The sequence below is a fragment of the Myotis yumanensis genome, unplaced genomic scaffold (genome assembly GCF_028538775.1).
Source record: "Myotis yumanensis isolate MYYU_CA2020_CCGP unplaced genomic scaffold, mMyoYum1.0.hap1 SCAF_10, whole genome shotgun sequence".
NCBI lineage: Eukaryota > Metazoa > Chordata > Mammalia > Chiroptera > Vespertilionidae > Myotis > Myotis yumanensis.
Genome location: NW_027223761.1, coordinates 44,696,335 through 44,711,479, shown reverse-complemented (window position 1 = coordinate 44,711,479; position 15,145 = coordinate 44,696,335). Strand labels below are relative to the sequence as shown.

At 39.1% G+C, this 15,145-nt stretch overlaps 1 protein-coding gene across 1 annotated transcript in view; it reads right to left on the bottom strand.

Moving 5' to 3' along the window:
- RNF169 (ring finger protein 169) overlaps nt 1–15,145 on the bottom strand; it is a 59,083-nt gene that overhangs the window by 30,831 nt on the left and 13,107 nt on the right. The window contains exon 2 of the mRNA XM_070425621.1: nt 9,966–10,039. Within this exon, the coding sequence (XP_070281722.1) occupies nt 9,966–10,039 (74 nt within the window). The remainder of the gene's footprint in view (nt 1–9,965; nt 10,040–15,145) is intronic.

Genomic DNA, 15,145 nt, shown 5'->3' with positions numbered 1-15,145 from the left:
AAGAAATACAAATGCTCAATAGCACATAAAAGATGCTCACCATCACTGTTCATTAGGGAAATACAAACCAAAACCATAATGAGATACCCACTAGATGACTATTTAAAAAAAAAAAGAAAGCCGAACCGGTTTGGCTCAGTGGATAGAGCGTTGGCCTGCGGACTCAAGGGTCCCAGGTTCGATTCCGGTCAAGGGCATGTACCTTGATTGCGGGCACATCCCCAGTGGGGGGTGTGCAGGAGGCAGCTGATCGATCTCTCCCATCGATGTTTCTAACTCTCTGTCCCTCTCCCTTCTTCTCTGTAAAAAATCAATAAAATATATATATTTTTAAAAATAACAAGTGCCCAGCAAGAATGTGGAAAAACTGGAACCTCATACATTGCTGGTAGGTGCAGCTGCTGTAGAAAACAGTTTGACGACTTCTCAAAAAAGTAAACACAATTATTGTATAACCCAGCAATTCCACTCTTCGATACACACTAAAATAATTGAAAGCAGGGACTCAGACAGACAGTTGCATGCCAATGCTCATTGTAGCATTATTCACAATAGCCAAAAAGTGAAAACAACCTAAGTGTCCATCAAGAGATGAATGGATAAACAAAATTGTATGGAGTATTATTCAGCCCCATAAAAAAGAATGAATTACTAAAATATGCTACCGTATGGATGAATCTTGGAAATAGTATGCCAAGTGAAATAAGCCAGACACAAAAGGACAAATGTTGTATGATTTCACTTATATATTTAGAATAGACAAATTTATAGAAATAAAAAAATAGGTTAGAGGTTATCAGGGGCTGGGGGGGAAGCGGAGTGGGAAGATATTGATTCAAGGGTACAGAGTTCCTGTTTGGAGTGATCAAAAACTTTTGGAAAAAGATAGCAGTGATGGTTGCATAACACTGTGAATGTACTTAAGGCTACTGAATTTTACACTTAAAATAGTTAAAATGTCAATTTTTTAAAAATGATTTTAACTTTATTTTTTTACAGAATTTTATAATTCTGCTTTGATATAAACAGGAAAAATAAAGCTATTTTAATTTACAAAAACTCTCCCTAATCAAATGTTTTAACAAGATATTTTATTTTATGCTAGAGATAGAAGAGGTGCAACTGCTTCTAGAAAATTCTCTAGTTTGGCTTGCAACTAGCATTGCAATGATTTGAAACTGTTCTCTAAGCCATAAAAACTATTATACTAATACAGTAATCGTATAACTACTGATCCTCTCCTCTCATAAATAAAAGAGATAAGGAAAGACAGCACATTGCAGAAATAGCCTAAATAACCTACTATTCTAATTAAATTTAATCATGCTTTTAATTTCCCAAATGTGTTATTTTCTTTAAAAAGCACATTACTTGATAAAATTGTTTTTCCTCATCTGGGTAGTTGTAAGTAGCAAAAGGAAAAAAACAACCATGTTTAACATTTTTAGATTTTGAGCATCCTACAAAACAACTGTTCTTTCCTCCTGCAGTCAAAATTAAAACTTATTCTTTTGCGTTTTCCCTTCCTGGTACTACACAACTTACCTGCTCTTAAAGATGTAGAAGATTCAGTATCTGTTTTCTGGTTCCGGAGAGAGACAATTTCAGCACATGCCATAAGTAAGCATTTCCTCAAACATTACATAACATTTCAGAGGAAGAAAAAAATGTAGCAAAAAGAACTCTAGAAATCTTAAAATACCATTAGTTCTATCATGAGCCAGCTATACATCCTTACACAAGTTTATTCTCTTAAAAGAAGTGGCTCTGAAACTATTTAATCAACAATTAAATTCAATCAGCATTTGATGACTACCTATGTGCAAAACATTATATTAGGTGCAGTGGAGAGTTAGTGGAGAGTTAAAGAGACTAAACAAACAGATCCAACTTGAAAGATTTCACAATCTAATAGGAAAAAATATTTTTAAACAAGCAAATAACCTGCTACTTCTGCAATGTGACAAAACATATTTTAAATTTACCAGGTAAATATTAGCTTCTTTTAAAATAAGTAAATTATTTTTAAATGGAGGGGTCAGGGGTAAGGCCAGTTCAACATTCAGCTAATGATTCATTACATAGCCATATAGATTTAAGTGAAATGTTCAAGTTTTAATAAAGTACATCATATTTTACAGTTCATGGCAGAAAGATAACACAAGAGACGTTAAAGATACATAAGTTCAAAGATAATTAGGTCCTAAAAGTTTACTTACCTTTAAACAAATTCCTTCACAAAAGTCAATGTCTGCATTATAGAGACATTATTCACTTCAGTAACTCATTGACCATATCTGATTACTCTGCACTCTGGCTAAGGACTAAGAACTGCATGCTTACTACTTGAATAATTTAGCCAGCAATGGGGAGAAAATACTCCTCAAAAAAGAACCAGCGGGGAGGAGAAAAAGAAAATGGATAGGTCAGTAAACCAATTCAGAGAAAGCCTAAACCACTCATGTGATCCACAGAATTATCGAAAGCAGTTCATCTTTCCCACTACAGAACCCAGGGAGATAAGCGCTCTAAGCAAACGCTGTTTTTCCCCTACCTTCAACCTTCCAGAGTCCAATGAGTCAAAGACAAACTAGAGCATGCTGGATCACATGTTTCCCAACTCTAACATAAAGCAACAATTATTTAACCACGTGGTCAAAGTTGAGCACCTAACATACTGCATAAACAGAATTACTAATGGTATAAATAAGAAGCTTAATACAACAAATAAATAGAATTTAAAGAGATGGAGTCAATTATTTCAAAAGATAAAAATGCCTAACAATCTCATAGAGAATGGAAACATAAAATGAAATCAATATTAAAATAATTTCTCACTGCAAATTATATTTTCATTTCAACATATTGACTGCAGTCAACAATATAACAAGAATATGTGTGTGTATACATATATATATATATATATATACACATGTATTTTTTTCAAGAATGAATAATTCCTCAAACAATAGCAAGATGGAGGACTGGGCACATGCTAATAATCTCCCTCCACTTAAAATGCCATAAGATGTCATAAAACTTCTTTTTAATACACTACATCTATAAAAGCACAGAAAAGCAACAAAAAAATCATGTTATTGGCAGTCAAAATTGCAAATACCCAAAAGATGGAAATGGTTTTCAGTAAAGATTATAAACAAGCAATTCACAAATAACATATAAATGGCTGGTAAGCATAAGATGCTCCTACTCTCTAGTAATCAGAAAAATGTAAATTAAAGCAATGAGATATTTTATCCAGCAGAAAGCAAAATATTAAAAGGAATGATAACAGTTTAGAGCACGGATTTGAAAAAAAAGGGAGGCTCTCATTTATTATTGGTGAGAGAGTAAGCTGAAAAAGTCTTTTTAAAGGGTAATTTGTTGATATCCACCAAAATACAAAGTGTATATAGACCCTTCAAATCTGCACTTTCACTTCTAGCAATCAAACCTAACAGAAGTATTTGCTCATATATGTTCACGTGTGTTCAGTGCAGTTCAATAACTTTTAAATTGGGGGAAATAAGAAACAATTTAAATGACCAATAATAATGGAATGATAAGTGAATTATGCCTTATCTTCTAGACTATGAAATATTCAGGATGAAAAAGTATCTATATAAAAGTCCTCCCCAGCAAAATAAAAATCATATTGTTGGTGAAAAAAGCAATGGATCATATTATTCATCAAAAATCCAAGCTTCTTTCAAGTATTTACCATCAGACTGACACACCCAAGACCCCTCTTTATGGTAGTCGCCTACCTCTCTGTCCCCTAATTCACAGAAAAACTTATCATCTAAGTTTCTCTCCAACTACTTCAATGATCATTCCTGAAGATTTCAATATCAGAATACTCTCTCAGTTCCTTCACCTCCTAAATAAATCTTTTCTTCCCTCCTACTTCAGTTACATACTCCATGCTCATAACCTAAACCTTGTCATGTCCAATAACTAAATCTCTTCCCAGTCTCACTTTTAAGCCTCCCACATTTAGACCATCACTTCCTAGCTTTCCAGCTTTACTTGTATGCTAATAGCCTTAGTTTTACAATTCTTTACCACCATTAAAACTTTCAGTCCATGGATCATACGGCTCTTTCACTGTCCATCCTGTATCTCAATTCCCTCCTTAAATAACCATGGTCCAAAAACTATAACAACTTCCTTGTATACACCTTAAAGTACACTACATCTCTCCCTCCAACATACTTCTGGCAGAACCCTAACCTTGATTAACTCAACATATTCCTTATTCCAAATGTGTCCTAACTGGTTTTATCTCCATTCTTGATCCATGAGGAAGAGCTGCTAGATGCCTACCCAATATCCATTCTCTCCTTCCTCAATAAGAGAACCTTGATTCCACTTAGGAAGCTAACACACCCAGGTAAACACTCTATGCTTCCGAGCCCCCTGGCAACTACAGGAAGCCTGCGGCACTAGAATCCTATATGATAAAAGGCTAATATGCAAATTGACCAAACGGCGGAACGACCGGTCACTATGATGTGCACCGACCACCAGGGTGCAGACACTCAACGCAGGAGCTGCCCCCTGGTGATCAGTGTGCTCCCACAGGGGAACGCTGCTCAGCCAGAAGCCAGGCTCACTGCTGGCGAGCGCAGCAGCGGTGGCGGGAGCTTCTCCCACCTCCATGGTGGTGCTAAGGGCTTCTGGACTGTGAGAGGGCACAGGCTGGGCTGAGGGCCCCCCCCACAAGTGCACGAATTTCATGCACCAGGCCTCTAAGTATAAAATAAAAGCGAAGTCTCTGGTGGAGCTTTGGAGAAGGCTCTTTAAAAGGATCCAAGTCAGCTGGCATCTGCCTTCTGTATAGATGTGATTCTAGAGAAGGATCTGCCACTTTACACCACAATGAGATAGGTACACTTGAAGATGTTGAAATAGAAAGACAAAAGGAACTTGAATCCCTGATGTCATGGAGCTGCCATATCAGTCCTGGACTGCCTAACTACAGTTTTTTGTTACTTAATAAAAATAAAACTTCTAGTTTGCTTGAATCATTATTTTGTGGACTCTAGTATTCACAGTAAATACAATTCCTAACTTCTTAGGCCCATTGCAGCTTATTCCCCACAAAGCAACCAGGAAACTTTTAAAAGTATAAACCAGATTACTTTACTATCTTTCCATCACATTTTAAATAAATTTAGGTTCCTTACCAGGTAAACTAGGCCTTCTTTGATCTGGCTCTTCTATCTCTCCCAGCTCATCTCCTTCCAAATCCCCACACCATCCTTCCATTCAGCTCTGGCCACACTGTTCCTCAAACAAGCCAAACTTGTTTCTGTCTCAGGGCCTTTGCATTCGCTGCTCCCTTTGCCTGGAATGCACTTTCCTCATACCTTAACTTGGTATGCTCCCTCTCTTCTTTCAGGCTTCAACTTAAATGGTGCCTTCTCTGAAAGACCTCGCCTGATCACTCTTATCTAAAATAGTCCCTTCTACTGACTAGCTATGTCCACACACAAAAAAAAATTCAAAAATAAAAGTCTTTTCCACTCCCCTTAACTTTTCTTATCCTGCTTTGCGTACGTGTGTGTGTGTGTGTGTGTGTGTGTAGTGTGTGTGTGTATGTATGTGTGTGTGTGTGTTTTTATTTACTGTCTATCTTCCCCACGAGAATGGAATCTCACTAAGGGCAAGCACCTCAGACCTCAGGTTATCATATTCACCACTGTATACCCAATACCTGGCATACAGTAGGGACACGGTGAATAAATGAATACACACCATGATTTCATTTATACTGAAAAAGATTAAAGTGTGTACATGCGTTTGTGTGTGTGTGTGTGTGTGTGTGTGTGTGTGTGTGTGTAACGGCCTAGGAAGAGACTGAAAATAAGGAAAAGAGAAACATTCACCTTTCGCTCTGCATATTCCTGCATTATTTTTTAATTTTAAAAAAAAGACAATTTTGACATATGGCAGGAAGAAAATTTTAAACATACTTAGAAATATAAACTTATTTATAGAATCATAAAATTTATAAATCCATAGTAACCTCAGTAGGCATAACACTATCCCATGGGTTGAATAAGCTATGATTATTAAGGAAACATCTTTTAAAAGAACCAGAATTAGGGGAATAAAATTTCTTGTTAACTTTTTATAGCCCGTATAAAGGATTTTACTGCCCCTTACACAAAATAATAAAGTATACTAAATAAAAAATGTATTAATAATATGTTAAACATCAAGTTAGTAATGGGGAGTCCTATAGAGTTCATTTCCACTTACCATCCCTTGCTCAGGACCAGTTTTTAAAGACATTCCTCCCCTAGAGATTTACCTAGATAACTATATATTTCTTTTGTTTCAGAAAATATGCACTCTGAGGCATCTTTTTCTCTATCAAGTTCTCCATAAAATGTCTAGTGCCTTTTAAATTTTTTTACAACTTTATTGAGGCATATTTTACATATTTTATAACTTATCCATTTCAAGTGTATAATTTAATGATTTTCAGTAAATTTCTCAAGTTGGGGAACACACCATAAATCAGCTTTAGAAATGTTCACTACTAAAATAAAATCACACCCATTTATTGTTAATTCCCATTCCTATCCCTACTCCAATCAACCATTAATCTGTTTTTCTCTATACATTTGTCTATTCTGAACATTTTCTATAATGGAATTATATAATACACTAGAGGCCCGGTGCACAAAAATTTGTGCACTCGGGGGGGAAGAGGGGGTCCCTCAGCCCGGCCTGTGCCCTCTCGCAGTCTGGGACCCCTCAGGAGATAACGACCTGCTGGCTTAGGCCTGCTCCCGGGTGGCAGAGGGCAGGCCCAATCCCTAGGTGCAGCCCCTGGTCGGGCTCAGAGCAGGGCTGATTGGGGAGTTGGGGCGCCGCCCCCTGTCATGCACAGAGCAGGGCGGATTGGGAGGTTGCGATGCCACCCTCAGTCACGCTCAGGGTAGGGCTGATTGGGGGGTTGGGGCACCGCCCCCTGTCACACTCAAGGCAGGGTCAATGGGGAGGTTGCGGCGCCACCCCCTGTGATGCACAGAGCAGGGCCAATCAGGGGGTTGGGGCGCTGCCCCCTGTCACTCACAGAGCAGGGCCCATCAGGGGGTTGGGGCACTGCCCCCTGTCACTCACAGAGCAGGGCCAATCAGGGGGTTGGGGCACTGCCCCCCCCCCCCCATCACGCACAGAGCAGGGCCCATCAGGGGGTTGGGGAGCTCCCCCCTGTCACGCACAGAGCAGGGCCCATCAGGGGGTTGGGGAGCTCCCCCCTGTCACGCACAGAGTAGGGCCGATAGGGGAGTTAGGGCACCGCCCCCTGTCACCCACAGAGCAGGGCCAATCAGGGGGTTGGGGCGCCACCACTGTCACACTCAGGGCAGGGCCGATGGGGAGGTTATGGCTCTACCCCGTCACACACAGAGCAGGACCCGTGGGGCGGGGGGATTGGGGCACCACCCCCTGTCACACACAGAGCAGGGCCGATCAGGGGGTTGGGACGCCATACCCTGTCACACACAGAGCCGCAGGGCGATCAGGGGGTTTGGGCGCTGCCCCCTGTCATGCTGATCTGGTGCCAGGAGGCCTCGCGGCTCCGCTGATCCCGGTGCTGGGAGGCATATTACCCTTTTACTATATAGGATAGAGGCCTGGGGGCTGGCTGGTTTGCCCTGAAGGGTGTCCTGGATCAGGGTGGGGGTCCCCACTGGGGTGCCTGGCCAGCCTGGATGAGGGGATGATGGCTGTTTGCAGCTGGTCACACACCCTTCAGGGTGGGGGTCCCCACTGGGGTGCCTGGCCAGTCTGGGTGAGGGGCTGAGGGCTGCTTTCAGGCTGGCAGTTTTGACTGCTTTCAGGCTGGCGGGAAGCTCCCAACCACTCCTTTTTTTCTTTTCTTTTTTTCTTCTGGGCCAGCTTTAGCTCTGGCTCTAGCTCTGAGGCTTCCGCTGCTGGTTTGTTTGCGGTTCTATAATCGAAACAATGTATAACTTCAGCTCTGAGATCCCAGCCGGCTATATTTGTTAGAATGTTTCAAACTGCCAGCTCAGAGTCCGGCAAGTCAGGCGGGGAAAGTTGGAGTCTGCAGTCACTGCAGCAAGCAAGCCTCATGTTCGCTTCCAGCTGCCTGGCTGCCGGCCGCCATCTTGGCTGACAGTTAATTTGCATAAGGATACGCTGATTAGCCAATCGGAAGGGTAGCGGTCGTACGCCAATTACCATTTTTCTCTTTTATTAGTGTAGATGGCCTCTTGTATCTGGCTTCTTTCACTTAGCCTCTTTTTGGGGTTCATCCATGTGGTAGCATGTACCACTGATTCATTCCTTTTTATTGCTGAATAGTATTCCATTGTATGGATGTGCCAGTAGTAACTTTTGATTTTATGACTTGAATTTTCATTTTCCAGGTTGTACAAAGAATGCAGGATAACTTGGGTATTTGGGCATAGATCCCACAGAGAAGGACCTATAGTTAACTTTTATTTAACCAAATAACACGTGTTTTTCAAACACAATTCACTTTACATGATGAGAATGTCCTAGCCTCCTTCAGCATTACGCCATCAGTCCTTTTAAAACCATCTTCCTGCACCTCCCTCTTAAGAGGAACACAAGTAACTCAAGGTTTCTTCTCTCAAGGCTTATAAAAACCTCTACTCTTACCATGCCTTTTGCTTTAACTCCCTTTTCTATCTCCAACTCCTTGTTTTCTCTTTATCTTCAAGCTAATAGCTTTAAACCATATTCTCCATGATCCCTGAAACCCAGGTACATGCCCTTGACCAGGAATCAAGCCCAGACCCTTTGGTCAGAGGGCCAACCCTCTAACCACTGAGTCAATGCCAGGGCCATGTTTTTTGAAAAGGAACATTAGAGCTAATTATCTGCATATTCTAGAATTTTATTTAAGAGGAATCTGTGGTTCTTTTGATGTGGCCCTTGAGAATAATTTCTTACCATGTAGAAAAAGCTTTGTAAGTGATTTTTTTTTAAACACAGAATACAAATAAAAAACTCACAATACCAGTATTAAAGGAGAATGACAGCTCAACTCAGCATATGACATCCTCATTTTTAAAAGGGTCAAAGAATGTATAGTAATTAAGAACAGTTTTCTATTATCTCTTTAGCATGGCCTTGTTAATACTGATTTTTTTATTTAATATAAAATTCTACAAATAATGTTACTGCCTCGCCTCTGCTTTTGAAAATGTCTGAGTCAGATTAAGTGGATTACTCATCTTTATAAAATATTAAACATCCACAGGTAGAATGATTATCTAATCATTTATGAATGTGGGTTAAGAGACGGTGCTACAGGAAGAGGGCTGGGGAAGGATGATACAGATTTTGTAACATACTTCTTATTACTAGCCTTTTTAAAGTCTTAATTCTCTAAGTGATTTCCAGACAATTAGCTTGAAAACATTCCAAATAAGATGATGTGGACACAGGTAAAAGCTTTCCCAAGGGTAAAGGTTCTCTAGGAAATTATTTCATTACCTTCTTACTGGCCTAAGTTACAGTTATTCTGGAGTATTTAACAGAGTAAAAGCAATAAAGGATAATATCAGTTACATGCAATTAGAACCTTGCAAGATAAGGAGAAATAGTAAAAGCTATTATTATTAAAGCTTGAATGTTAGCGTTTAACTAACATTTAAATGCCAAGAATACCTCTCTTGGCGGCCAGTTATTGCAGCAGATATGTGACAGGCGCTATGAGCTACACTTTCATCTTTGAAAGGACAGCTTAGAAGGGGGTTCTTAGTTAAGATTTACTCTACTCCCATTATAGCTACAATCTAACTATGCTGGTATAATGTAATGTGTAGAAAGACAGGCTCTGAATTGTAAATTTAAAAAACCCCTAGGCAAACCAAAACTCTCACTAAGCATTCTTTAATGCCATTATTTTAATTTACTTTTAAAAAATGAATGGCATGATAACATGTATACTATACCTTTCTCAGGCTTTCATATTCCTCACGAAGTTCCCCAGGCTTGCTTAATTTGATTGGTGTTCTGAATATAAACTCTGGAAGAAAGGGAAAAGAAGATTTTTAAAAATACATATTTTTATTGATTTCAGAGAGGAAGGGAGAGGGGAAGAGAGATAGAAACATCAATTATGAGAGAAAATCATTGATCAGCTGCTTCCTGCATGCCCCACACTGGGGATTGAATCTGCAACCCGGGCATGTGCCTTGACCAGGAATCAAACCGTGATCTCCTGGTTCATAGGGCGGAAGCTCAACCACTGAGCCACGCCGGCAGGGCAAGAACATGCTTTTTAATAGGACGTCCTAGGAAGGAACCAACCAACACCTCATCCTACTGCTGTCCCCACATTATCAACTACATTAAAAGTGTGGTCATCTTAACTTGAATATTCATTCATTCATTTAACAAATAATTATTAAGGGTGTAAACCAGGCACAGTTCTAAGCACTGTAGAGAAGCAGTGACAAATAAGATCCTAGCTCTCATGGAGTTTACAATCTGTGAAGGGAAACAGACAATAAACAAATATATGAGTGTATATAATACAACTGATGGTGCTAAGTGCTATGGAGGAAAATAAATGTAAAATGGAAGAAAAAGATTACTTTATATAGAGTGGTCTGGAAGGGCCTGACTGGTAAAGTTAACATATTAAAAGACCTTAAGGAAACACTTTATTTAAAGGTCTTAGTTCAGTGTTACCAAGTAACATTTTAAGTGAGCTAAAGTTTTGTTCAGAATACTTTATTTTTCTATTTCTTTTTAAACGCTGTCACCAGATTGTTTTCCTGTACACAAGCTGTAAATATTTCCAGTATAGAACCAGATTTTTTTTTATCCTCAAAGACTTCAGTGGTTTTGATCTGCCAATCAAGTAAAAACTCTTCAACATGTCATTCAAGGTTCTCCAGAGACTGCACATAAGCATCTTTCTAAAGCACTGCTTCTCTTGACCCTAGTTACAATATATATGTTGTAATCTGTTCTGCTGTGTTTTTAGCTAACATTTTGAATCCGAGATACTCAGGCCACAGGAGGCACACAATATATGTTGGTTATATAAATAGATGATTAAATCCAAGTTAAGAACAGGAATAAAAGATAAGTTGTAAATGTTGTCAAAAAGGAGGGGGAAAGTACACATAAACTCCGTAAGTGTACATGACACTTCTAAAGACCCCTATGTATATTCAGTGATTGAAACAGTATTTATTTTTACTTTTTAATAACTTTACATCCCATTGAGGTTGATAAATACTTGTTGCAGAAAAGTTGACTTCGTCATTTTTCAGTTGTCTCAACTATTTTACAAAGACTCTTATTTAGGACATCTGAGAAGAGTGGAAGATACTTAGAAACATTGCATCTAATGCAGATGTAGAATTAGAGTAACTTAAAGGTCTACCAAGTACTAGAGAACTGTTAGACCCTCGGTATGGGAGATAAAACATTCCACTATACATTGGTGTTGTACGTTCTGTGGATTTTGACAAATGTATAGTGACATATGTCCATCATTATAATATTGCACAGAGTACTTCTCTGCCTACGAATCCTCTGTGTGCTGCCCACCCCTGTCCATCCTGGCAGTATTTGGTGAATGTAAATTGGTACTCCTCCCCTACCCCTGCCCAGTTTTGTTACTCTCAAATAAGTCAAGGCATAGTAAGATTTCAGTCAGTATGTGGAGTACCTACTTGGCCTTATTTATGAACTTATTTCTAAATAAATATTTCAAAGTGAATTTAATGAACTTTAGGTGCTTACATCATTGTAGGTTTACCCTTGGTAACAAGTCTACCATCCTGACATTGATTATGGGGGAAGCTATGTATGTATGGGAGCAGGAAGTATATGGGAAATCTCTCTACCTTTCTCTCGTTGTGAAGCTAAAACTGCTCTAAAAAACCCCAAATTATTTTTTTTTTTAATAATAATAAGCAGAGCAACAAGATGCCAAAAGAACCAGAAAAGAACCTTAGTCCAGGGGAGTTATTCCCAATCTCACCAATCCCTCCACCAGCTTCTACGGGGGGTTTTCAAGTGTTTCTGTCGCACAGAAGCAACCACTCACCCTTCCTTCATCTCACAGAGAAGTGCTAGCAAGGACTTTAGGTGACATGGAGATGCTGAATATTTTGGTATTTGTAAATGAATCTGGTTCAAGTACTTTCTGGATGTCTGTCCTCTGACTATTATGTTTAACAGGAAGGGGAACTCTAACAATATGATGCCTTAAGAATGACACAGACCTGTGGCTAGTAACCTAAGCTGACTACTGCATTCAGTGTAATGTAAACTGTAGGAGCAGCTACACTTCCTTGAAGGTCCTTCCTAAAAAGGATTTTCTCTGGGGCGTGGTTACTGGATATTAATAGAGGCAAACAAACAAAACAAACTACAAGACATGTTGCTAACTGCACCAAACCCTCAGGAATGAAGTGTCATTCATTGTCAAAGCATCCACGCTCAATACAAAATTAGAAAAAGAACCTCACTGAACTTTAATGGGAAGATGCTACCCTGACTACTATGTTTGAGTTTCTTACTCTGTAGGTTCAACTTATCAGTGCAGCAGAATGACTGAATACTCCCACTTACCAGCTATTTGCCCTTGGGCCAATAAAAAAATCTCTTTAGCTAATCTCCATCTCTGTCACCACCACCAGCATCATATGATAGCGGGCCGTTATGTAACACATTATACCAAGCCCATTTCTAAGGACTGCATAATTAACTCACTTAATCTTCATGATGATCTAATGGGGAGATACTATTATCCCAGTTTACAAATGAGGAAACAGAGGCACAGAGCCTTTAATTTGCCCAAGGCTACAAAGCTGTAAGGGAAAGAGCTATATGACTTACACCCAGGCAATCTAGCTCTAGGATCTGTGTTCTCACTCACTATGTCTTATTACCTCTTTAATAATTTTTTAAAAGCCTAAAGACCTCTTTAATAATTTTTAAAGCCATATAAGATGAGCAAAAGACATTTTAGATTTATAAACATATTAAAATCTGTTCAATTTCATTAATATTTCAAGAGATTAAAACCTTTTAAACCAAAATGCTTTTATGTATCAGATAGGCAAAGATAAAAAAGTGTTTGATGAAGGCAAGAGTTAACAAGGGCATCCTTTATCTTAAAGATAAGTATCATACAGATGTACAAAGATGTACACATAAGAATGTTCACTGCAAATCACTCAATACTGAAGACTGTAAACAACCTGTCCTTCAACTAGAGACTGATTGAGTAAATTACCAGATAACTAAGAGACTATGAATATATTTCTATCCTGTCTATGTATATGCCTGGCATGGTTTCTTGGTTTACCTGGTAATTTTCTTAGAAAGTCATTCATTGTACATATATAAAAAACTGTAGAGGTTCTGGATGATATTATATTCCTACAGAGGATTCACCATGTTCTCTGATTAGGCAGTTAGAATGGGGGCGGGACATGAGCTGATCCAAGGCAGGCTGCAATCTTCGCAAAGCTTGTAAAGCTCATTCTACCCTGGTCTGTAGCCTTTCGAGGGTCCAAATGAGTCTGGGGTGTTTACCAAGCCTGCCTTCCTTAGAAGGTCCTAACATTTTCTCCTCAACACTGCAGAACTGCTAAAAAATGCTTTGCTTTTCCGTATCTTTCTGTGAAACCTCTTAGCCTTTTACTCTGCACAGTTTAAGACTCAGCAAACGCCTCAAGAGAAAAAAGCAGGTGGAGGGGGCAGAGGGAGGGGGATGTACCTCCTTTCTCTCTGGTATCTGGCCTCTCAAGTTCTGGTTGCCTTGGCAGCCCTGAACTACATTTTTTTTTTTAAATCTCTAGCTCTATGAAGAAAGCTCCGCTGGCTTTTCTGCTTCTTAATAGCTGCACTCTCCCTTTGCCAAGAATCCACAAATGTCTGAAGGTCCTGGCTGCCTTGGCAACTTACCAATGCCTTCATATAGATTTTTTTCTAAATCAGGCTTTTCTAATTATTCTCAGCAGTAGTTTTGGTCTGCTTCAATCTGTTCCATCACAGCAAGAAGCAAAATCTACGTTCTTCATAAGCAGTGGAGAATATAAAATTCTCATCATGAAAACAGACACCATTACTAACGAGGAATGAGCAATGAGGAAGACGACAAAAGTAGAGAGTATTCCTTTAAGAAAGTCAAGAAAGGCATATAATAAAGGTCGAACATAAATGGTCCAAGTCCTAAAGAAACTTACAACCTTACGAGGGAATGAAAAATATATTTGAGTGAAACAATTATAGAATGTCAGAGAGTTGTAAAACTAAATGCCCAAGTGCTGCATAGAACCCCAAGAGGCAGAAAAACACATGTAAATGCAGGGATACACAGGAAACAAGGGGCCATTATCCGTATTAATCTCAAGGTTACCTGCTTATACTACTCACTAATCTTCCAAGCAACCACTGTCAAATGGAATATGCAAAAAGAGAAATCTGAATGTTAAATTAAGCATCCAGAAGAAGTAAAAAGGTAGAAACACAGGGAGTGAACCACAAATGTGTTTTAAAATCAAAGTAAAGTGGTTTCTATTTTATTTACTATTTTTTGGTTTATCCCTAACTCTCCAAGAGTGCAGATGGCAGCCAAGTACCAACTAATGCAACTGCTCATTTACCCACTTGCCCAAGACAAGTAACAATTTACAGTTGGTAATATAAAGAGTGTTTACCTGGGAAGAAGAGGAAATACACAGAGAAAAAGTTAAAAGCTAATAAAATATTAACATCAAATGTTAAGACTAATTACTTAAGTACCATAACAAACACCACAGATAACTACTGCATTAACTTAAACACTATTTGTGTTTTAAAACTATCCTTTGGCTCCAGAGACAGATGCATGGAACAGACTGTGGAATCTCAGAGGGAAAGCGGGTTGGGGGAGATGGGGGGGAAGAGATTAATTTATGTGCATAGATGCATAATCCATGAGCACAGACAACAGTGTAGTAAAGGCCTGGGGCAGGGGGTGAGGGCGGGCTAGAAGGAGTCAATGGGGGGAAGGGGGACATCTGTAATACTTTCAACAGTAAATATAAATTTAAAAAATAAAACTATCCTTTGGCAAAGAACTAACCAAAATATCATAGCCCACATACAAAAAAAAACTTAT